Source organism: Ochotona curzoniae, unplaced genomic scaffold (genome assembly GCF_017591425.1).
Source record: "Ochotona curzoniae isolate NIBS_2020 unplaced genomic scaffold, NIBS_Ocur_1.0 scaffold_2587, whole genome shotgun sequence".
Classification (NCBI taxonomy): domain Eukaryota; kingdom Metazoa; phylum Chordata; class Mammalia; order Lagomorpha; family Ochotonidae; genus Ochotona; species Ochotona curzoniae.
The window spans coordinates 12,542,854-12,569,200 of NW_024467096.1; the positions used below are offsets into that span (position 1 = coordinate 12,542,854).

Below are 26,347 nucleotides of genomic sequence, written 5' to 3' on the forward strand. Positions count from 1 at the left end.
ATCTCAAAGGTGATAAGGCATGAGTAACGCACACTCCACAGTCATTTCCCAGAGCTGTTCTACTGCCAAGTCAAAGAATGAATCAATCAGTCAACTCACAACTACCAACTAAACGGTACTCTGTACTTACACAATGGAATCAGGACTAGAGCTGATAAAGCAGACAACTTGTACTCTAATCTTAAGTAGCTAAAACACAGATGAACAGAAGGTAATGAAACAAGATTGGCTTGGGGGTCCTGAAACCTCTAATTGTGTGTCCTAGAAACTGTCACCAAGTTTCTTCATTTCCAGAACAGATCAGCAGAATCAGGCCCACTTCATATGCCAGGACTCACAATTGTTGATTTTCAGTGATTTCTACAGCTCTCTCTACTTTGTGACTCTGACTTTATGAAAATACAGTTAGGTTCAAGGTTGATATCTATTAAATAATTATATCATTTTAGAAAGAGGCATACATTAAGGGTCAGAGAAAGTCAAGCAGCATTCAATGATCTCTCCTTAAGTAACTCACCATAGTCTTCACAACAAAGTGGGCACTGAAGCACACTCTACACTAATCCTCTTAATTAAGCCTCAAAACAAGACTCTAAGAAACTATTACTAATATTCAGATTAATATGCACATGCAGTGATGGAAAAGGCACTGACAAGCAACAGGATAGGATTTCTTAGCAATATGAGGCCCTGCCTCTACATGGCACTACTCACTTAATAGTGTGAAGATGCAGAACAGAGAAGGATGAAATGAGCCAGAGGTGTCAATCACATATGAGGAGTAAAGTGAAAATTAAGGTAGGATTTTTTTATTATGAGAATTTATTTTTCCTCATGATACAGATTTGCATGCACTGGGGGTTATCTCACCCCAGCTCTCTCCTACTTTGAGGTAAGACTTTTAAAAGAGATGGATAGATGATCAATGAAGAGTTAAGCAAACTTCCAGCAACCAGACACAAGGAAAACTAACAAGCATCAAGAAGCACACAAAATTGGTTCTTAAGCCTTAGAACGGCAAAGACTGAAATGGGAGATTTGAAGGGCTAAGGTGCATTGTACAAGTGAGGAAGCTCGTATTGTTCTGGAAAAAAAAATCAAGAGAAAAAAAAGCACTAATGTGGCATAAAATAAAATAGTTGCTCTAGTGACAGAACAAGCTTTGAACACTAAATAGTTATGGATATACAGGAGAAATATGGAAAAGGAAGAATCAAGGCAGCATGTCTACTATGATGTAGAGAAGGAATGGTCTAAAATGGCAGGCAGGAAAATGAAAAGTTTAGAGATAATGTTAGAGTCATTTTAAATAAAAAAATACTTAAATTTAGCGATAAGCACTTTAAAAAATGTAAACATACTAACACTGACTACAGAATTTAGAGTTTTGGGATCAGAAATTACAGTGGTATTTAAACAGAATATAATAAGTTTCATGTAAGATGAAAAATAGAATTTACAACAAACTGAGTAGACATGAGAATGTTCCTGCGAAAAGATCATATGGATAAATGATACTACAGCTGCCAAAGAAAAATAGAATGCCAAAAGTCATGACAAGTCCAATGTATTAGATACATAAAGATCAAAGCTGATTATATTAGAGTTGTGACTTTTACTGCGAGAAGACAGAAAGTCAAAGGGAGAACTCTATGCAGACACCTGAATATAGAGGCAGGAAGAAAGGAGGAGAATCTTGAAGTACCATTTGTAAGGTAGGTTTGAAAGAGGCTAATTGTTTTAGCTTTTCTTTACTGTGGAAGAATTTTATCTCATTTTCAAAGACGAAAGAAAGCTTTGCTGGGTACGTTATCCTAGGCCGAGAATTCTTTTCTTTTAGAATCTGAAATATGTCACTGCATTCTCTTTTTGCCTATTTTTTTATAATTGATTTTGTATCATGACTTTTCATTTAAGGGAATGTACAGCAGTTGTGTAATAGAGACTGTCATATCTAGTAGCGTGTTCATTTAACTTCATGACATTGTAAATTTTTTCTTAATTTTCTATTGTTGATTTTGTATCATGACTTTTCATTTGAGGGGATATACAGCAGCTGTGAAATAGAAACTAACATCCAGATGTGAAGATGCAGTGTGGTATGCATTTCTACTTCCAGACAAAGATGGACTTATAATGAAACTGTTTACTATATCTTGACAATAGGATTCTGGACTCTCTGCCATTGTCCAAGCCCGCAATGATGGACATGTGACTGAGTATGAAGACCTATATGTTAGCAATGATATAGAGGAACTAGGTGGGGGGAGGAGGGAATTGGGGAGGGGATAAGGGAATATGGAACTGTATCATAATGACAGCAATAATAATAAAATGTAAAAAAAGAGAAAGGATGTAACCCCCCCCCCCACCCAAAAGAAAAGGAAAGGAGAAAGGAGGAGAATCTAACAGAAGAGAAAAAAGGAATAGTAGCAGATAGGGTAGATAAATCAAGACAATATTGTTCAGTGAAAATTAATGGAAAAGGAAAAGATTCTGGGAAGATGGCAGGACAGGAAGCACTGGAAATATATGTCCAGCTAGACAGCCAGTGCACTTCCAGAATCCACTGTAATGGATTTTAGAACTCTGGGCTGCCTTAAAGGCCTTCGACTTGAAGGTTGAAACCTCGATAGCATGGTAGCTTCTTAAGGTCAATTTCACTCTTCGTACAGGAGCTGCTATCTATCCTACCTCTTGCAGTCACTGGACAACTAGCTGTGCATATATTTCTTCAGCAGCATTCCTGCCAGGAGACAGGGTGACCAAAAAGGAACTTTTCTTCCAAATATGAAAGATCCATACTCTAATAATTGATTACTGTTTCTTATAACAAGCATAAAGAGAAAACAGACTCCCATTGTGCTTATATGTTACTGTCCGGTTTAAGTGACTTCCAGAGGACTGGAAAAACTACTGGTTTTTCCTCCCTTTATTTCACTTTTTGTCTTGTTTTGAGAGACAGAAAATCAAGAGTAGGAGATCCCAAAACAATTGCATATCATGGGAAAATTTGAAAGTCACTGCATACTGTCCAGAAGGCAGTCCCCAAAACTTCTAAGGACTTTATGTTAGTAAACACAGCAACAGAAAAAATACCCTCTTCCCCCAAAAAATAAAGCTGGCAAATCCCGAAAAAGGAGATTAATCTGATTTCCAGAATGATATTATTATCAGACTCAAATGAAGATCTAAAAAAGTCACAGTCACAATACATAAAAGGGAACAGAAAAGTATAGTTCATATAAAACAAATAATATCACACAAAACTGTCCCTGCAAAAGGTCTGACAGATTTCCTTGACAAAGACTTTATAACTGCAGCTTAGTTTGCTAAAAAAAACAGCACATGAATAAAATGGAAATACCTTGAAAAGGGAGAAAATTTAATGGGAAAAATTCTAGAAACAAATAATATAGTACGCAAAATGTAAAATTCAAAGGCAGATTGAGAAAGCAAGAGACAGAAACAAGATTGAAAACAAACCAACATATGCTGAGCTTAAGAGAAAAAAAACAATTGAAGACAACTGAACAGAATTGAAGGAAACCTACGAGACAGTTAGGACAACAGCATTCAAACCAAAGTACATAGTGTGCAGGGTCCCAGAAAGCTTAGAGAAAAAAAAAATGGGCAGATAAAACATGAAAGGATAATAGTCAAGCACTTCAAGGTTTTCATGAAAAACGTGAGCAAAAACAACCAAGAAGCACCACAAAATCTACTTAATATGAATTCAAAGTAAAAAACTGTCAAAGGCGAAGACTAAGAAAATTTTGAGAGCTGCAGGAGAGAGTACCCACCAAGTAGGGAATACTGAGTAAGAATATATGCAAATTATTTATCAGAAATATTGAAACAAATCATCAATTCAGACTGCCAAAAGCATATATACTTCTCAGCCACACATGTGAAAGATCTTCAAATATTCGTGGGATGAGAATACCATAACAGATTTCAAAAAAATTTTTTTAACAAAATAAACTATCAATTCTATTGTCTTACAAATTCTATAGAATATGCTCATATATGAATAAACATTTGACTGCATGAAGAATACTATGGTCAATAAAAGTCACTGTGAAACATAAAAAGTATACATATATGGGATACATATAACCCAGATAGCCTTTTCATAAAATCACTTGATGAAATTCTGTGGAAGAACACAAGAGCATAAAGGAAGGAACTAGGATGAAAAATAAAAGAATAGCAATAAAAATAGTGCAATAGGTCAAGCAAATAGTTTTTGTTTTGTAATTATGTATAGGATTTCTAATTTGAAAGCAGAGTGACAAAAAGAGAACAAGACACAAAAACAACGCTATCTTCGTTCCGCTGGTTCATTCTCCAAGCAAACAGCCAGGGCCAAGCCAGGAGCCTGGAACTCCATCTGTGTCTTCTACAAAGCGCCCCATTATGCCTGTCCTCTGCAGCTCATCCATATACAGGATTGCAGCAAAAAGTGGAACAGACAGAAATTTAGTTGGTACTTGATATGTACCATAATACTGGTCCTTAAAACTATTGTTTACATACCGGGACTCCATGGTATAACATAGTTCTTAAAGTCCATGCCTTGAAAGCGCCAGGATCCCATATGGTCGCAGGTTCTAATTCCAGTGGCCCTGCTTCCCACCCAGTTCCCTGCTTGTAGTCTGGAAAGCAGTGCAGGATGGCCAAAGGCCTTGGGACCCTGCACCTGCATGGGAGACCTGGAAGAAACTCCTGACTCCTGGCTTTGGATTGGCTCAGCATCAGCAGTTGCGGCCACTTGGGGAGTGAATCATCAGATGGAAGATCTTCCTCTGTTTCTCCTCCTTTCTGTATATGTGACTTAAAAAATCTTTTTTAAAAAAACTCTAGTTTACATACCATTCTGGTTATGAAATTTAGTGTAATAAAGAATTTTTAGCATTTATCAAATTAAAATGTAACACATGTATAATTGTTTTAATAGCATAGGATGAAGTAGGAATAATAAGAATGTTTAAGCTTCATTTGTTAAATGGAGGTAGGCATATACATGTAGGTCATAATTTTCCTCTGATGAAATAACATAATTGAAAACATTTAATTTATATTGATTTACATGTATTAATTTTTTAAAACATCATCTTTTTTTTCTTGTCATAGTCAGAGACAGACATCCATGCCCACCTCAATCCAATGTATGTTTTTTTTTTTTTATGTACAAGTTTGACTGAAGTCATATCCAGGAACTCAATTTGGATTCCCCAGCCATATGAAAGAAATTCAACCGTTTGAACCTCAACCACTGCCTCCCAGGGGCTGCATTCACAGGAACCTGCAGTCAGTACCCAGCTCTGGGAACTGAACTCAGGTACTCTGAAGAAGGACAGTGTTGTCATAAAAGGAAGCTTAACTGATGTATGACATGCCTGCTTCCAAATTTAAGCTTTGAAGCAAACAGACAGATTATTGATGGGAGAGAGAAATGGGATAAGAATTTTGACTGGATCAGAAGGAAACATTTTGTAATAAAAAGTGTCATAAATTGCCGCTCACAAACTGAAAAGCTAACACACAGGCTTCAGGCAATTTTCTTATAAGACTGCTGCTTTTAATCCAGAAATTAATCCATCTTTAATTGTAGGCAGCAGTAGTACATCCTCAACCCTATCAAGGCAACTGGCCGGATAAAGATGATTAGTGTGCGTGCCAATGTAGTTGCTCTACTTGCAATCCCCCAATATTTTGTATCTTGTAAAAGTTTTTACAGCTCAGGATAACAAATTCACATTTCAAGAAAGGTTCAACATGCTGAATGAAACATTGAAGTACTGCCTTGTGGTCCCTTGATCTATTACTGTAAGACAAGTCCATGCACCAAAAATATCCCCTCTCTTTCCATCTGAATACTCAAGTGATGATTCAGCATAAAAGACAAGCAGGAAAACTTTGACATTTGCTTCTAGAAAGTCACAGTGACCAGAGCCAGCCACACATTTAAGAATTTGGCTGAGCTACACACATGGACCATAAAATTAGGAGATGATCAAAAAGAAAGCAACTGCTGCACCAACATTTTCTGCGAAAGCCAAAATAACCTGTATATCAACTAGGGCTTCCTGATTCAGAAGTACAGAGGCTGCGAGTCTGGAGGAAATAAACATCTCAACTATGTTTTTGGTATGTTTTTGTGCATTAAGATTTGCTTGTACCCTTATTATTCAGAAAGAACAACCACTTTGGAATGGGTTAAAGCTCTCTTGATCACTTTGTTTTTACTCAGACAATACTGCCCACTCCCTACACTCTCAACCTCAGTATCCTATATTTTCTTTCACACTCAGCCTCCTCTTTCCTTACACCACTAACAGGCAGCAGAAGGAATGACTGCCTATGTAAGATTTCCTAATAGCATCCATGGTCAGTTCATGTGACTATTTTACAAAGTTCATTAATGAATGTGGCACAGGGATTGAGTTCTTTGTTTCTGCAAGTAGCATGTAGCCATTCCATCACTGTGATTTCCACAGTATTAAAAAGAATTCACAGGACACAGACACCAGTGAAAATTCTGCTAAAATGTCATTTTCTCACATTCTCATTGTTCAGTGTAACATATAAAACACACAAGTGGGAAAAATGATGCGAAGTGATCATACAGCATACATGAGTACAGAAGAGCTCTCATAAACGTAACACAAAGCTTATTCTGCAGTGTTTCAAGGCTTATTTTAAAGAAAATTATGTCAGAGTTTTCTCCTCTTTTCAGTAGTTCTAAGCACAGAGCTGCTCTCACTCTTAGAAAAGTCACCTCTTACAGTAGATTTACTCATCAGCTCCTTGAGGTAGACAATATGTCTCTATCTCATTTTTGACCTAACCATTCATTTGATTGTGCATCTAGAAAATGATGCATGAGAAAAGATTTGGAGAAAACCATAGATCATTAGATTAGAGTCCAAAAATAAGCAAAAAAACCTGACTTGTGGCACAGATTCAAGCACTGCCTGAATCATCAGCATTCTATAGCAGAGTGCTGGTTCAACTGCCAGTTACTCCAATTGGGATCCAACTTCCTGCTATGCTAATGCATTTGGGAAGGCAGAGCTAGAAGGCTCAAATATTGGGACCTCCATCATCCACGTGGAAGATTTGGATGGTGTTCCTGGCCCCTGGCTTTAACCTTGCCCAAACCTGGCTGTTATAAGCATTTTGGGGAGGAACCAGTTGGTAGATAACCTCAATCTTTCTTCTTTATCACTTTGGTTCATCTCTCTGATGCTTTGCCTTTCAAACAAGCTAATACATCTTTAAAAATGAAATGCTTAACATTTGGAGTAATCAGTCGTAGACAAAAGGCGTCTCTTTTCTGACTTGGAGGGATCAGAATATCCCAGGCAATCATGACCATCTTGCCTAAATGAACACAAAAAGAGAGATAAAAACCAAAAGTATCCAACCACGGGATAGTTGGCATCAAAATGCAAGCCACAAGCCTGGACCACAATGAAACAGGCAGAGTTAGGAATCATCAACTGGAAGACAGGGTGAAAAGTCAAGCAAAGCAATCAGACAAAGGCTAAGCAAAACATTGGGTACATATGCTCACATGTGACTCAGATGTCAAAGAAATCTACCAGACACTACAGAAATGTCAACATGCAGATTTCCAAGTTATTATTAGTGCTAGTATGTATTATTTTCTTTGTGACATGCTAATATCACAATGTGGCATTCAACAACTGATCAGAAGGTATTACAATTATCTTGAATTTCACATAAGAATCACGTGCAATGAGTTGGTGAAGATTTTAGAACATCTTAAAATATAATGCTGTTCAAACTAATGTTTTCTTTCCTATTTTAATTTTTTTAGTAGTTATTTACTTATAAGTCAGGGCTAGAGAAGAAAAGGGAGACAGCGGGTGGGAGGAAGGGAGAGAGAGAGAGAGAGAGAATACTAATTTTCCACTCCATCCACTAGTTTACTCCCTAAGTGGTGGCAATGTCCAGGTCTAGGTCAGGCCAGAGCCTTCATCCAGGTCTCCCATGTGGAAAGATATCCTGTTGCTTTTCCCAGACCGTCAGCAAGGAGCTGGATCAGAAGGGGAGCAGCTAAGACAAGAAGGAGGCCCACTGGAGCTCCCAGTGTTACAGGTGACAGCTTCCTCCACTATTTTAATCATTAATACTTTAGTACTGAAAACCCCAGCCACCCCAATTGAAAATTCAGATATCATTCAGACATTAAAAGCTCAGATCAAATGAAATGCTTCCTAGAACCCTTCTTGTACAACTCCAAACAAGGTTCATATATGACCCTCCTGCTCCAATACCACAGGGCTGAGGTTATATTTCTGGCCTGACAAGGATAACTACAGCATGCATTATCATAAGATACTTTCATTTTATAACTGTGTATAATGACAATCCCAATTTCAGTTCTAAATATGGTATCTGATCCACCAGCTTATTCTTCAGTATTACCTTATGTACAATAGTGACCCATAAACATCATGTTAAATTGAAAAAAAAATGCAAAAAGAGGGGACTTGAACGTATGATTTTTAATTCCTATGAAAATGTAAAGTTCTGTGGAAAGTTTCTTTATAATTCCCCTTAAAAAATGTTACATAGGATGGAAGAAAATGGGATTATTTGCAAATGTGATATCAAATAACACCAAAGCTAAGCAACAGTCAACAGAGGGAGACTTGGAGCAGTGGATTGATGTTGCCAGGTCTCAGGCTAGAATTCTTCGCAAATGTGTCTACTTAGAGATGACACTGAAGTTATAGTCAATGAAGAGACAATAAATAAATGTGTAAAGAATATGCCATAGGTCACTCCAATCCTCACAGACACTGAAGTCAATTTGATTTGTACAAAGGAAACAGTCCTTCATTACCCACGCCTCATGAACATAATCATTTTCCCATAAAAAATGAGAATTCTCAAATAAAAATTCTTGACACTAAATACTTCCATGACTTTTGAAAAAAAAAATCACAGCACATGTCAAAAATTCAGAATGAAGCCAAGTCAGAGCACCCTCTTGGCCTTCCAAATTAAAGAAAATAATCCACCCCACAAAATCACCAATCCTTATAGCCAGAAAGAGAACGGAAGTAAAGCCAAGTGTGCAGGCCATCATGGAAAAGTGGTGGGGCAGTAGGGAAAATGGAGAAGGTCCAGACAGAAGCAGAAATTTCTCAGACTTGGAAGAGATCTATTAGAGTTGGGCCCAGTGGCATAGCCTAGTAGCTAAAGTCCTCGACTTGCATGTGCCAGGATCCCATATGGGCATGGGTTCTAAACCTGGCATCCACTCTTACCATCCAGTTCCCTGCTTGTGGCCGTGGAAAGCAGTTGAGGACAGCCCAAAGCCTTGGGACCGTGTACCAACACAGCAGACCCAGCAAGCTCCTGGCTCCTGGCTTTGGATCCACTCAACTCTGGTCATTGTGGCCACTTGGAGAGCGGATTAGCAAACAGAAGACCTTCCTCTCTCTTTCCTCTCTGAACATCTGACTTTCCATTAAAAAATAAATAAATCTTTAAAAAAGAAGAAAGAAAACAAAGGATTCATACACCTTTGAATCACAGTTTACGAATTTCAATTAAAAAAAAATAGGTGCTTGTGGGGGAGGGATTCATTCATTCATTTAGCAATTACTTGAAGGTGCTGTTACCACACGCCTGGCATCAAGGCTGGTGTAAACAATCTCCAAGGCTCCTTTCAGCTTTAAAAATCTTAGAACTCTCATAGTCACACTTGGTCGACTTTCTTTTGGCTCTAATCTAAAAAATTTGGCTGGAAATATAAACAGATATCTACATAAAAACACACATTTACCAGCTATAATTTGGACTTGGCAACATTAGGTTTTACCAAAGCTGAGAGGAGAGAGTACAACATTTTCTCTGAGAATCATATTACTTTAAGCTACATCATAACTCATATCCCAAGGTAGCACAAATATGGCCAGAGCAGGGCCAAGCCATTTTCACATCTAAGTTCCCATTACACAAGGCAAGGACATGTCCATTTTCTTGTGAGCTTGCCAACTGTCTTCCATATGAAGAGTCTCCAAATAACTTGCTCACCCTACCAGATTTGTCCTTTTCCATTTGGCAACTGGCATTTTATTTTTTATCCTTTCCCTTCTGTTTTACAGAGAACATAAGCCAGCATGGCAACAAGCTTTCTGTTTATTTCCTTCCCCTTCAAAAACAAAGCCGTGGCTTGAGTGCATTTACAGGAAGAAGGCCCGTACAGAAAAAGGCTTTTCGCAAATATGAAAGCCACATGGGCAAGTCAAGGATGTCCACTTTCACCACACTTGTAGTCAACATCATACAGAAAGCTCTTCCCAGGATAATTAGGCAGGAGGAGAAAAAGGTGGAAGACACTGAATCTGGAGATTGGCCAGTCAAATTATCTCTGCAGACTACATGTTCATGTGCGGACAAAATCCTAAAGATTGCATCAAAGAACTATCAGAATCAATTAGCAAATACAGTAAAGTAGTCAGATAAAAAGCTATTAAAAATCAGTACTGGGTGCGGCGCAATATACTAGAGGTTAAAATCCTAGCCTCACATACATTGGAATCCCATCTGGATGCCAATTCTAATTTTGGCAGATCCACTTTGCATCCAGCTCTCTGCTTCTGACCTGGGAAAGCAGTCGAGGACGGCCTAAAGTCTTGGGACACTGCGTCCACTTGGGAGACCTGGAGGAAGCTCGTGGCTCCTGGCTTCGGATTGGGTCAGCTCACCCCATTGCGACCTCTTGGGGAGTAAATTGGCAGATGGAAGATCTTTCTCTCTATAACTCCTTTTTTTTCTGTGTATCTGCCTCTCCAATAAAAATAAATAAGTCTTTAAGAAAAAATCAGTACCGCAGCTCATATACTAAAAGCAACTATCAGAAAAGAAATGAGAATATAATCCCATTTCAGTAACCAATAAAATAAAATAAGCATATATAGGAACAAATATAACCAGTGAGGTAAAAGATTCTGACAATGAAAACTAGAATTTATTAAAGTCAATGAAAACCAGTAAAGATTTACAAAAGATGTTAAAGCCAAATCAAAGTCACTGTGTTTTTGTTTGGATGACTGTCCTATTAGCAGAGGCTTCCTCATTCATTTCTTCATTATTATTTTAAAGCCATTTTCAATTTCTTTTTCAAATTTTATTTTTCATGACACAGTTCATGGATTTCCTTCCCTCTCCATCTTCCCTCCCTCCCCATCTTCCCTTCCCCGTCCTCTGTTTTGCAGAAAATTTGCTTTCTAATGCTTCAATACTTTTAAAGGATCTAGACACCAAACAGAATTGGAACATGTAAATTACAACGGGAACTAACATATCTCAAGTTATCAATAAAACAAAAAGTTTCTTCCATTTCTTCATATCGACTACAGAAAAATAAACTGCCTGTGAAATCTGTATGGCTCATTCCTTCCTCTTCACGTCTCTGTCACCCTCTCAGTCCAACTTGGTGTTCCCAGCGCAACTAACCCCTTCTAACAAATTGTGGATTGATATATTTTAACTTTCACTAGTTCCGGTAATTTGTAAATTGCATAGTGCAGAATCATAAGTCCTCTTAGTGACAGAATTGCTAGAGTTTTGAATAATGCATCAGAACACAGAATATCTCTGATTTAATCATTGAATCATTTCTTAATATTCTCCAGTACGAAATTTAGAACACAAAAGACCAATGGATATCTTATTTTTCTTTTATACACCTTTTATGTATACTTTTAAAAGTCCATGAAAGGACATAATTTGAAAGGTATGTTTATTTTGGTATAAAAAATTTGAAATTCATGCACATTTTATCACATCTTTCAAGCAACTTCAGCGGAACACTGTACAAATACTGTGGGATTTTTAAAACATAGCAAAATGGATTGAATAAAAAAATAAATATCCACACACACCATAGCTATCAAGTTATAACTAACCTGTGCTACCTCTATTTTCTCAGTAGCTTCCTACTCTTGTTATTTTGAAGCTAATAACAGACAAAATTTCATTTTAGTTACAAATTCTTCCAATGTTTCTCTTAAGGAAACATTCTCTATTTATTCCCTATCTCTCTGGGCCAAAGAAATCATTTGGTTTAGTTCTCTCAAGGCAACTACAGGTAAGACAGAAAGCTCAATAAATCTGAAATGTTACTTCTTAATTTGAAAATTCTGTGTGGCCCATAAATGACATCATAAACAGCCAAATATGCCTTGCTAGAAAAATCACTCCCCACGCTCTCAGGCCATTATATCTAAGAAGATAACAGTAATTCAACAATAGTTGCTTTCCTTCCTGACAGGCATCTCATTGATAAGAGCAGTGATCTAAGATCTGAAAAGTAGCATTCCTTCTGACTCCAACTCTGAAATACATTGTAATCAACCGGCTCTGGAACACGTGAGTTCTATGCACTTGATATACATCTACATTATGCATCCTTGAAATTATCCTGAAAAAACGACCCTCATGGAATTTTGCTGTTACTGTTACTGTAAAGATTTTGCTCTAATTACTTAAAAACTTTAGGTCCAATGAGGTAAAGCTCAGAGAACATGGGCTTCTCCTGAGCGATTTAAAAAAAAATGGCTTTGAGTTTTGAAATGATACTAGTTGGTAAAGGGATGTCTAGGGCTGCCAAATGTAAGCCAGAAGAACTTGGAGAAGTCTGAACTGGGCATTTTGCATTCAATTGTCAGCTTTTTATAAGAGATAAAGTTCTCTACAGGCTCTAGGTATATGTTTTTTCACACAGAAACAATCACTAAATGTGTGATCTTCCTAGTGTGGTTTATGAGTACAGCTCCAACCATGGATCTTACCTGCACCTTGAAAGTGCCCTCATCCAGGGGTGGTGGAGGAGGGAAGTTTCCAGAGCCAGATGGAACTACTCCAGAATCACCCAGAGGTGGAGGTGGTGGTGGCAGAAAATCTCCTAGAGAAAGGAAAAATACACATAAAATGAATAGGGTACACCTTTACGATGTCTTCCCTGACATTCTTTGTGGTTGGAATTGACACACAATTGGCTATCACTTAACTCCCAGGAGAGTACTGGATTTTCTGTGTAGACATGGCATAATACCTGCTATTCAGAGGTCTAGTCCAAGTAAGAAGAGTAACGAGGGGGAAGTGGATGGATTGGATAAGAACTGGTGCTTGAATTAATACATTTTCAGTAAAATAGAAGGCCCCAAATGTGTAAAAGAGCGAGGATAATATAAGATGCAATTTATGAAGCTATACAATCAAACATTTTAATAAAGGACAATATATGTGCAGATACAGAAACAAGCCAGATTTTCCTGGATTGTACAGATTAGGAAACACTGAAATTAAATGTATCAAAGCTAGAATTTCAGCAAGAACAAGGAAATTGTCATGGCATGAAACCCCAGCATCTCTAGCAAAAGCAATACATTGAAGTTAGAGTTGTTGAAAAGCATCAAATCTATTGAAGATATACACAGCTCAAGAGCTATATGATTCATGGTGCAATATTGCAAGAAACTCTACTGGAAAAACAGACACTCATGCTTAAACATGCTCTGTTTCTCATTTTCCTGGTAATAAAGATTTTCCTATTTTGGGAAAGAAGCATCCATTTATGGGAAGTGGCACCTCCTTGCTTTTTAGCTACTTATCTCTTACTAGAGAGTGAAGCAGCCTCCATCACTGAGTTCTGTTTGGATAGTATCAAAACATTCTAAGAGGCTTCAGAAAAAAAAAGTCTAAGAAGGAAGGATGGATATGTGATAGTGTGGTAAGCTGGTTTGATGATTCTGATACATTTTTGAAATGGTTCACTTTGCCTCCATTTTGCCTTATAAATAAAAAATTTTAGGATCAGAAGGATGACATTGTTATAAAGAACACACTGGCCATCATTGCTAGCCCACAGCAGAATTCAGACTCCCAAGTACTCAAGGTCCTCCCTCTGTGGCACTCCACTTGGTGGACTGTCACTACGCACTGCACAATGTGAGAGGCTTTTTATTTTTCTCCTAAATAATTTGTTTTCACTTTACATTTCTAGAAAAACATGTTTCTTTGAAATACAAAGAGACATAGAACTTCTATTTGCTGTTTAACCCCACAAATGGTCGTAAGAGTCAGAAACACACCAGTCCAAACACCAAGCATCTGGAACTTAGTCTGGGTCTTCAAGCGGGTAGCATGGACACAAGTACTAGAGTCATGTCTATTGTCGCCTAGAGTGGATGTACGCAGAAAGCCTACTCCATAGTAATGTACTAGGGACTCAAGCCAGGCACAATAAAGTGAATGGAATTATCCTAACCTGTGATCTGATCATGGTATGGCAAAGCTACTACTGAGCTAAGATTTTCATTAAACTACCTCTCATTCGCACAAGAATTCTCTACCATACTAATGATGTCAAACTCTAGTGTGCAAAAGGGTCTGCGGAAGCAATGGTTTAAATACATGGTTCAATACCATTCAGGAGTTCAGATTTAGTAGGTGTAGGAAGAGGCCCAGTAGTCTACATTTCTAAGGCCCATAGCCTTATAAGGGTTATAAGTCTCACAAGACATTATTAGTCCCATTTAATACTCCCAACTACAAACCAGATTCACTAAGAAAACCTTTACAAAAATACTTAAGCTGACATTAAATCTCAAAACAATCCTTTCCGAATCTTGAGGATGAGAGAACTTGTGTGAGGAGGATTGAATAGGTACCAACAGTCCTTTCAAACATAGAACATAGTTCAATGTGCAGTCAAGATTGAGAAACTTCATACTATTCATATGGCCTTACACCCTTTGAAAAAAATAAATTTAAAATTTACTAAGTAAAAAATACTGTCCACCAACTCTTTCCTGTCATGGCATATAAGAAGCCTCAGAATGAGACCTGAAGTGACAGAGCAAAGGAGGTCTATGTCATTAAAAATTACCAAATTTTCAGGTTCTCATCTTTGCATTCACTTTAGAAGAGATGTACTCAACATTTTTACACTTCATCAAATTTTCTTAGGTCACACAGAACATCAAACAGCATCAGAACCGAACAAACAATATGATACGATACAATACGATACGATACAATACGATGTGATACTACCATCCTATCCTATCCTATAAAAGCAGAGACGGTGGTCTACAAAAGACAAATAAACACCCCTAAAAGCAAGCTGCCTCCTAACTTGGGCCATGCCCACCCCCACCTGTTGCAGCCATTTGGGAAGAGAATGAGTGCATGGAAGATCTCTCTCATATTCATCCTCTCTCTCTCTCTCTCTCTCTTTCTCTCTTACTCTGACTTTAAAATCAATAAATGTTTTAAAAATTTAATTAAAAGAATTCTGGTAAGTAGCTCTGTATTTCAAGAGATGAGCAAATTAATTTTAACATTTGTATGATAATGAATATAAGATGATGTTAAGTCTCACAGGGGAATACCTTTGGAATGAATTCCCAAGAAACTGATAATGGCAAGTTGCCAATAGGCTGTATTTCCCATCTGAAAAACTTGAGTGGGAGGGAAAACTTAATTCTGTTTATAGTTTAAATGACAAGTAATATGATTTGATTTGTATGATTTAATTGATGTATTCAATATTAAATAATCAAGTTAGAATAATTAACATTATATTTTGTAATTATTTATAGTCACCTAACTCCTCTCTTCTAATTCTTCATCAACTATATAATTAATTATTATACACTGTATTCATCCTACTGAGGTCTGGAACTTAGAACTTACTCATTATATCTAATTGTATTTTAGCGGTCATTGTCCTGTCTATTCCCTTCTGCTCTACCTTCCCAATCCTCTGGTGCTTATCATTCTACCCTCTTCTACAATGACATAATCTTTCTTTTAGCTTCAACATTTAAGAGAGAACATGTAGGGATTTTTTTAAAGAGTTATTTATTTATTTATTGGAAAGTCAGATATACAGACAGGAGGAGAGACAGAGAGGAAGATCTTTCATTCAATGATTCACTCCCCAAGTGAGCGCAATGGCCGGTGCTATGCGGATCGAAGCCAGGATCCAGGGACTTCTTCCGGGTATCTCACACGGGTGCAGGGTCCTAAAGCTTTGGGCCATCCTCAACTGTTTTCCCAGGCCACAAGCAGGGAGCTGGATGGGAAGTGGAGCTGCCGGGGTTAGAACTGGTGCCCATATGGGATCCCGGGCCTTCAAGGTGAGGACCTTAGCCACTAGGCCACACCGCCAGGCCTCATGTAGGGATTTTTATGTCCTTGCTTTCTCTCACTTATAATTATTTCCACTGCCTTCCATTTAGCAATAAATTTCAGGATTTCATATGCTTTAGGGGTCAACTAACATTGCACTGTATATTAATACCAAATTTTCCTTACTCTATCTGTCAATAAACACAGTGGTTGATTCTCTGTCTTGGCTATCGTGAATATTTATACAGCAAACGTGGAGTGAACATCTCTTTGAGATGCTTGTCTCATTTCCTATGGCTGTATAACACAAAACAGAACAATTGGATTAGACGGCAGATCTACTTCTGCTATGAGGACCTTCCGTACTCTTTCCCACAATCACTGTAACAATTTACATTCCAAGCACCAAGGCACAGATGTGTTCTCTTCTCTGCCCCCTGCCAGAATTGTTCCTCTTTTGCTGTTGTGATAATTGATATTCCAACTTAAATGAAATCTCACTGGGATTTTGATTTATATTTCATGGATGTTTGGTGATGTTGGGCATTCTTCCCAAGATTCTTGCTGGCCATTTCCAGTCTTTTGAAAAACCTATTCGTATCATTTTAAGTTAGATTATTTTTCTACTGCTGATTTTTTGTTTTGTATATATCCATAGTATAGTAATTCATTTTTATAAAAGCATTTTAAAAATGGCTTCTCCAATTCTACAGGCTGCTTCTTCACTCTGGAGGTTGGGCAGAAGTTTTCTAGTTTAATATAGTGTTGTTTATTTTGTAATCCTTTTGAGGACTTATAGAGAAAATGACCTGTATTAATGGCTTAGCAGGTTTTCCCCGTGTTTTCTTCTCATACTTTTTAGCTTTATTTCTTAAAATTAGGTTTTCTGATGCATTTTGGGTTGAGTGATTGCAACAGAATGTCCAAATTTCACCTCACTAATTTTTGACGCAACTACTTCTCACTGCTGCATGTTTTTGGTGCCTTCGTCAACAATCAAGTGGCTATGGCTGTGAGAATTTATATTTGTCATCCCTACTTACTCCCAACAGTCTATGTATTGGATTCGACAATGTTCCCATGCTGTGTTGCATTCAGCAGCTCTAGAGTATGTATTGAACTCAAGTATTGTTCTGCATCAACTTCTGTTCTTTTTACCTCAATTGCTGTTAGGCAACTCAGCCTTTTGTGTTCCATGTAAAATTTATGATTTTATTTCAAGTTCTATGAAGAATGCATTTGTATGTTGACAGACCTTGCACTGAGTCTGTAAATTATTTTTATTCCTTGGGACACTTTAATAACACCAGTTCTTCCAATCCATGAATATGGGTGATCTTTCCAATTTCATTGTATCTAACAAAGGCTTTGTAATTTTGTTAAATCTTGGAGTTTTTTGCTTCCATGGAAAAGTTGATTCTTCAAAGTTTCTTCAGTCCCTTTTGTGAGTAAGAATGCTTTCTTAATCTGTCATCAAGGCTGTCCTCTGTGTAGAAAAATTCAATTGATTTTTATTTGTTGGTTTTGTATCCTGAAATTTTACTGAATTCATTTATCAGGTCTAACAGTTTTCAGCTAGAATTTTTAGGTTTATATCTATATATAGACTCTTTTCATCTACAAAAGGAGTAATTTGACTGCTTCCCCTTCCTGTCAGTTTGTATTTTATTTTGTCTTATTTAGTTGTTCTGTTAGGACTTCTAATACCAAATAATTAAATGTAATAACAGCAAACATTCTTGTCTTCTTCTAGATCTTAGGGGGACACTTTGAGCTTTCCCCCCCAATTCAAAAAAAAATTCCCTACATAATACAGCTCTTATTATATTGAAATCACTCCTTCTAAAAATCACCTGTTGAGTAATTTCATCATCACTGAAAATGTGTTGTACATCCATGGATGCTATTATTTGTTTTTTGTCCTTAGTTCTGTTAGAAGGCAGTATATTTGTTTGCATATATGCATTATCCATTTAAATGGAATTATTTTATTAATTTATACTTTACAAATCATATATGTTTGTATTTTATCACATGAGTACATAAAATAGAGACATTTTCAATACTTAGAAATGTTTTGCTAAGCAAAGTTTTTAAAATCAGCAGGAAATGTGGAGATACAGCAGAGGACAAGATAACAAATGAGGAAAATTCCATTTAATGCATCACTTCTCTCAGCTTCCTCAACCTATTTACTCTCCATCCACTCTAACTACAGATATGAAAGAAACGTTTCACATTTACTCAACATGCTATTATAGCTGCAGTCCTTTCACACTCCTTTGCCACCACAATCTGTTCTCCTCTCTAAAAGAGTTGTGGCCTATTTGCCTGATTTATCTTCTACTGTAAGGGTCCCAGTTTTATTTAAAATTTTAAATGTATATAAATGGAATAAATTTACTATTTTTAAGATCATAGTGTTACTCCCACACTACAAGGACCACACTAGGCATCTCTCTTTGATTCCCTGCTTACAACTATGCAGTAACTGGTTTCTAGAACAGACCTGCCAGCAGCTATCTGGAGCATTCAGAAATGTGTATCAGAAAGGTAAGGAAGGTCCTTGGGTGGTTGCAGCTTATTGGGCATGAGTTCCAAAGGACTGGTGTGGTAAAGAGGAGATGGGGTAAAAAAAATAAACCTGCATATTGTTACAGCTCAAGTGTGTGTGCTATCTCAGAATGATCACAGACCCCTGGCTCAGAGGCAGTTGAGGGAATACTAATACAGCTTCTGCATTCCCAGCTTGTTCCTGTTCCTTGACTATACAGATCCTTTGAAAACTCACTGGAGAAAGTGATAATTATCAGAGCAAGGTGTGTGACCAAGTAACTCCTTTTCTGGCTTTTGTGCTAAGTATTTTTAGAGTTCAGACTCTCATGATTTACATGAAAATGAATCTACATTCAGAAAATTGATATTTTAATTTTTCCTACATTTTTGTGTTGTACTATTGAAAAACAAATTGTTTATTCTGCATATACTTCATTTCATAACAACTCATTTACTTTGGCAGAAAAGACTAAGATTGAAAAATAAAGAGGGGTTAGCATTCAGTCTACAAGTTGAGGTGCCCACGTCCACCACAGAGAATCCGAGGTCAATTTCCAACTCTTCTCTTGCCTTCATTCTCCTGCTAACGAAAGCTTCTGGGAAGCAATGCTGCTGATTCAAGTGATTGAGTTCTTCCACTCACATGTGAAATTTGTATTAAATTCCCAACTCCCAGGTTGCATTTATCCTGAGCCCTTACAAGCTTTTGTGGAGAAAACCAGCAATAGTACTTTCTGTCTCTGCTTCTCAAATTCAAAACATTAAACACTGATATAAACTGTTTAATTAAACACAGTGACAAAGCAACAATAAGGTAGACAAGTTAGCACTCTACTATACTACTGACATGAGTAGAAATGTTATTAGATGAAACTTTTCCAAAGAACCTTTGACAAAACAATAGCAAAATTTCTAAAACTTTGTGAAGTTTAAATTATCTAAACCAGTCTTAGCAAATTATTTTATCACAGGAGTAACTGAAGAATATGAACAAGTATGTATCAAGAAATCATGCATAAATAAAGGAAAAAACATTTTTTTGTAAATTCAGTAACGGTGGAAAACACGTTACATTTAGTCAAATGGGGGAAATTGAGCAGTCATGAAAATTATGTTTATGTATATCTAACGTATTTATTTTCTGAGTGCCCATGAACTAGGAAAGACCAAAAACAATTAATAAAATCAGAAGTGCACATTTAGGGAACTTATGCTGTACTAGGATGATGAATAGTTTAAAGAAAAATGAATAGGGGCAGACATTGAGATGCAACCAGTTAAGCCATATGCCAGGGCTCCTTGGCACTCTGCTTACTCTGTTTCCAATTCAGCTTCCTGCTAACATCCTGGAAGGTGACAAGATCATTGCTCAAATATGCAGATCCGTACCACACACATAGGAAACCCAGAAGGAGTTCTATGACCCCAACTCGCTTCATCCTGGTCAAGCTCTGGCTACTGCTAGTTTCTGGAGGGTGAACTAACAGATGGAAGGAAGATCTTCTCCCCATCCCTTTATCTTTCCACATCTTTGACACAGATAAAATTGAACAATTTTGAAGCACAAAATAAATAATGAGGCACGCTGAGTATAAAAAAGCAATAGGTATTATAAAGAAATATGGAGCAAAAAAAGATGAGACTGTTGAGATGGTGGCAGTAATGTGCAGTTTTAAAGAAAAGAATTGAAAGATGTCTCACTCAAGTGGTATTTAGGCAAAGACTTAAATCTAGTGAGGGAATGAGTCACTGAGTATATGGGGAAAGAACAGGAAAAAAATGTTTCTGGTACATTATCATGTGAAGAAAGAAGAAGGCTGTTGAATGGAGCTTACAATACGGTCCCACTTGTGTATATACCTGTCTGTTAGCAGAGGTTGTATACAACTGAAACGTATTTTATTTATTTTTTTAATTCTTGGTTTAATTATTAAATACTAAATGTGAACTACAACCACACATTTTTTTTAAATGCAAAAGGATACTTTCAAATGAATCAGACATTCTACTCAAACCCACTGTTTAATTTTAAGGCACCACTATATTTACCTAAGCCAAAATTTGATGTCTCTTGTCATCTTTCTAAATAGCTGAAATTTCTCTTTGAAATTCTGAAATTAAAAGCACGAAGAATTATCTTTAAAGTAGATGACATCTCCCTGATTGGACAGTTTCATTCCATGCTCAGTTCATAGAATCTCTGGAACTTCAATGAGTTCCTCAGATGTCTTGTTTAATTACAAATAAATGCTCAGTACCAAGGAGAAATCCCCCAGAGAAAATGATCGCAGCAGACTAGTTATCACACAGTGTTTCCATTTGTAGCGAAATAATTCTATCCATAATATAAAACAAATAGTTATCAAATATGAAATTAGGTGGATCATCTGGTTCTGTGAATGGACTAAAACAAAATAGCACTTTGGAGTCCACTACTATATGTTACAAAAACAGAACAAGTGCCTTCCAAACAAGAAATCATATATTTTGACTCTTAAAGATGGGCAGCCAAAAATAAATACTACACATATCTGAGATTAATACAATAATCTTCTAAAAACCCTTTTGTTCACTTCAAACCCCATACTTGAAAACAAAATTCTCTCAGTGTAAAAATGAAAATATTTTTAAAATCATGTTATAGAGAATAATGCATCGTGCAAGGGCGAAGAAAATCTCAATCCCTGAAAAATAAACAAACAAACAAACAAAAAAACTGGCATGCAAATATCACTGTAGTTTCAGGATAGTCCCCAAACATCCCTTCCAATTTGAGATAGGATATTTCCCCATGAAAGCCAATGAGTCCAGAAGCCTGTCTTCCCCAAAGACAGCCAGCGAGTCTAAGAGAGCATGGGCTCACATTAGCCACAAGTAAGGCAAGTAATGTGCTTCACTCAGATCATATTTGGCTCCAGAGTAAACTATAATCATCTTCAAGGCCAATGCTTGCTTCTATCCTAAAACATCTTAAGTAGAGCATATGTGGTACTTCCTTACTTTAATGATTTATCAGTTGGTTTTCCCTTACCAGACTAAGAGCTCTTGGAGGCAGCCTGCTTCGTTTACGTTTCTCTACAAAGAGGGTAAAGAGCACATTGGAGATGCTCTATGAACAGGAAAAAAATAACGATTTTTAAAAAAGATTTATGTATTTTACTTGAAAGTCAGAGTTACAGAGAAAGAGCAAGATCTTCTACCTGTTCCCTCATGCTCAAAATGGCCACAACAGCTGGGCCTGTTCAAAGCTGGGAACCAGAAGCTCCTTCTGGTCTCCCATGTTGGTGCAGGGACACCAAGCACTTGGGTCATCCTCTGCTGCTTTCCCAGGCACATCAGCAGCCAGCAGTCATACTGGCTCCTTACACTGACGGTAGATTAGTCTACTATGCCATCATATCAGTCCCTCAACATGTGAATCTCACAAATAACTAGGGGTGGACCTTTGGTCTAATGGTGAAGATGGCCTGTTTTCTTAGAACTGTATCTACAAACAACATTTGTTAGATAATAGTTAAATTTTTAAAAGGAAACCTCTCCACAATCTACGGTGGTTAATGAAATTATACTTTTAGACTGTACATGACATATTTACCTGACCTTAACTATCGAGTAAAAAAGAAATGCTTACATTTTACAAAAGTGTGTCTGGGTTTAACCATCTCCAACTCCTGTGTCTAGCCACCTGCTGAGGCAGACCCTGGGTGGCAACAGGCAATAGTTCAAACATGTGGATGCCTCCCAGTAACATGGGAGACCTCAACTGAATCTCAGTTCCTATCTTCAGCCTGGCCACACTCCTGCCATGACAGGCATTTGCAGAGTGAAACAGCCAATGTAATCCCTCCATACCTCAATTTCCATTCAAATTATAATAAAAATATTAATATAGATCTTTACATAACTAATTGAACTAATGGGACAAATACATATATTCCCACCATTGTCAATGTTTCTTCTTTCCTATTCTTAGTAAAAGGGAACACTCCTTTAAATATTGTACAAAACTGGTAGATAATATGTTCTCCATGATAATAAAGATGAATTGTTTTTTTTTAAGATTTATTTTTATTATTTTTTTTATTGGAAAGGTGGATATACAGAGAGGAGAGACAGAGAGGAAGATCTTCCATCCAATGATTCACTCCGCAAGTGAGCATAACGGGCCGATACTATGCCAATCCGAAGCCAGGAGCCTCTTCCGGTCTCCCACGCAGGTGCAGGGTCCCAAAGCTTTGGGCCGTCCTCGACTGCTTTCCCGGGCCACAGGCAGGGAGCTGGAAGGGAAGCGGGGCTGCCGGGATAGAACTGGTGCCCATATGGGATCCTGGGCGTGCAAGGTGAGGACCTTTAACCACTTGCGCCACCACCCCGGGCCCAATAAAGATTAATTTTTTAACAATATCAATTCTTATTTTACTCTTTGAAAGAATTTTTTATTTGAAAGACAAAGTTCACAGGGAGAGAGACAGAGTGCAAGGGCTTTAAGGGCTAGACCAGGCAGGAACCTGGAGTTAGGAACTTCAATTTGACCCCCACATGGTGGCAGGGTCCCAAATGCTTGGTCATCCTTCACCATTTTCCCAGGCTACTAGCAGGGAGCTGGTTCAGAAGTAAGCCAGCTAGAACACGGATCAGCGAAGGTCACAGGTTTTTATGGTGAGGTACAATGCTGGCACCAACACCATCAATTTTTAAGTTAGCTATCTAACTGAGATCTGTTTTTCATAAATTATCTTGGTGAAGCCATGTCTGCAAAGTACAAAAATTGTTCACATAACCCTAAGTAACTACCTGTTTCCTGGACACCACAGTTCCCAGAAGTATAACAAACATCTGAATAATACTTGATCTTTGTTCTAAAATAAAAGAGCTATCAGTAGGTCTTAACAGTTTCCATATCCAGAAACACTTTCAAATCCTACAGGAATCTAAAGGTGATGGAGGGGGAGTCAAAGTTAGAAAATGTTACAAAGAGATACGTTGAGGACAGCACGTTGAAATGTTAGTACTAAAAACAGGCCTTAAAATGGGGGTGTTCATTAGAACCTGATGTCTCATTTTCTTTTATTACATTGAGTTAGAACCACGTCAAAATTCTTAGAGAATTTTGGACCTAGACAGAAAAAAGCACCTCATAAATCTCTCTGGATTTATTTGTGGAGTGAAGCCCTGGCTAAATATCTCCAACCACCATGAAGACTGAAGAAATATCTAAGATTAGAGAAGATTAAGGCCACATGACCACAAAATGCTGCATGAGATTGTGGATAGGATCCTAGATAAGTGTAGGGATATGAGCAGGCAACTGACGAAATCTGAACAAGGTCTGTATATTAGCAAGTGATACTATGTTAATTACCTAGTTTTGGTAAATCTGATAAAGTTGTACAAGTTGTCAACAGTTGAGGGAATGCAAAGAGGACTAAACGGGAATCCCTGACCATCTTTTCCAGAGCTTCTTCAAAGTCTGAATTAATTTCAGATTGAAATTGGGAAGCTATTGTCTAAAAATCTTATCTTAAAGAGAAAGAATTTTCCACCAAGGTTGAAAAGGAAACATTGAAACAATATAAAATATCACAATAATAATTTTTAAAACCGCTGTGACACAAATCTCCTAGCTCCTAGCTCAGTACCAATTTACCCCAGTGTACGGCAGGTTCAGTTGGAGAAACTAATTCCCTGCGGAAATGACAGGAAGCCTACAGTGCCCGACAACTACAAGACAATGAAGAAGAAAGAGTTCTTAAGAAAGAATATGAAACATACACAGGAGTACTTAAAGGCATCCTACCAAATCCAACATGACTGCAGCATGGATAGGCAGATAAGCCAGGCTCCATACACAGCAACAACAAAATCCCATGAAATGAACTTCTTTCCAAAGCTGGGGCCGGTTTCCCTGCTGCGAAAGAATCGCATAGGACAGGAATGGCTACAGAAGGCTAGAGACCCTTTGCCGTGTCTCCAATCTTCATCTCTTAATGCACTTCAAATTCTCACTGAGAAAATTTTGTTACAATTTATATAAAATGATGCCAACAATTACTCACTCTCCTTCAACCCTGCCATTTATTTCATCAAGTCTGAGGCTTAGCAAATGCATAAATGCTTTAAAAATAATCAAATAGAGACATTTCATTTCAAGGTGGTTATTTTTTTGGCATGCAGGGTTTTTTTTTTTTCCAGAGAAACACTGGAGCTGACAGGTACTTGCTCTAAAAATTAGCTTCACCACCTGCTACCTAAAATATTGCTTTCATGGGTTTATATTGTATTAAAAGGTCACTGGCTGTTTAAGTCTTAAATAGTTTTAATCATTCTAAAAAGTCTCTTAACAGTAAGAAAGGGAAGCTCAGAACAAACAGCAGCAGGGACTCTAATTAAAAGGGCCAATTCATCTAATTTTATTTGGGGTTAATTATTCAAGATTCACTCTTTGATGTGTAAGGAATAGCAATTAGTAATTTTAGTGATTTGAGAATCATTGGAGGTGTAATCAGTTAAAATGAGTGAGTGTTTACAACATAAGATGCTGAATTAGTCTCTCTCAGCTGGAGAACAGGAACATTAGGCTCCAAGAGATCAAGGCTAAGGATTTCAGACACTGGTAATAACAGTCACTTCAAAATAAAATACATGTCAGAAGCTATCCAGAACTCTGTTTACTCCTGGTTGAGGCAAGGTTCAGAAGTTTCATCAATCTGCCTTTAATCAGATTTCATTTTTGTGGCTGTCCCTAACCACTTCCCTCTATTTGGCACTTGCCACCATGGTAACCATCAATGCATTGCATTAAAAAAGCATCTTAAATAAATATTCCATGTATAAGCAACACAATACACAGCATAACCCTGGTGCTCACTGAATTCAGTCTGCATTTCTTGACAGTAGGCTTAGCATTCCCAACTGAAGCTACTGTTCCATGCGCAAAACTGAGTTCAGATTCATTAACTCACAAAACTGCTGCTCTATTCTTGTATCTTCTATCTTTCCATTCTTCATCATAATTCTACTATTTATAAAAGCCAGAAACACTTTTGCCTAGTGTCACCATCATCTACAGTGAGCAAAAACAGATATTAAATACATTCATACTTTCCAATCTATTCATTATGTTCCATCTCTATTGCTGGCAAAGTAGTTAATGTATATAGCATCTATCTATACCCAAAAATGGCCTAAATAGTCTCCTTTCTCCCCAGTTCAGCCATTTTCAATGGAGCTTACACAATATTGCCAATTGAATAATTCCATTGACCTTGCAAATTGCCAAAACAATTTTGAAAAAGGACAATTTTGAGGCCTCTCACTTCCTGATTATGCAACCCATGCTAAAGCTACAGTTATTTTATTGTGACTCTTGAGTATAAATAAACAGATACACTCATGGAATAAAATGAACAGCTGAGAAATGAACCCTCACAAATGTGGCCAAAGATGTCTTTAGCAATAATGCTAGAGGTTTTAAGAATGATGCTTTGGGAGTAAAGGAGGATTGCTAAAGGCCCTACTGAAGGCTTCCCAAGATTTGGTAAGAGACAAACTGAAATTGAATGGACCTCCCATGATGAGCTAGAAAGAGCCACAATGGTAACCA

General features: G+C 37.4%; 1 protein-coding gene across 5 annotated transcripts in view; it reads right to left on the bottom strand.

Annotated features, from left to right (window-relative positions):
* The window catches only part of LOC121171399 (LIM domain containing preferred translocation partner in lipoma), a 694,421-nt gene that overhangs the window by 367,202 nt on the left and 300,872 nt on the right, over positions 1–26,347 (bottom strand). For all 5 annotated transcript variants that reach the window (XM_041003127.1, XM_041003129.1, XM_041003128.1 and 2 more), the window contains one exon: positions 12,843–12,955. In XM_041003127.1, coding sequence (XP_040859061.1) covers positions 12,843–12,955 — 113 coding nt within the window. The remainder of the gene's footprint in view (positions 1–12,842; positions 12,956–26,347) is intronic.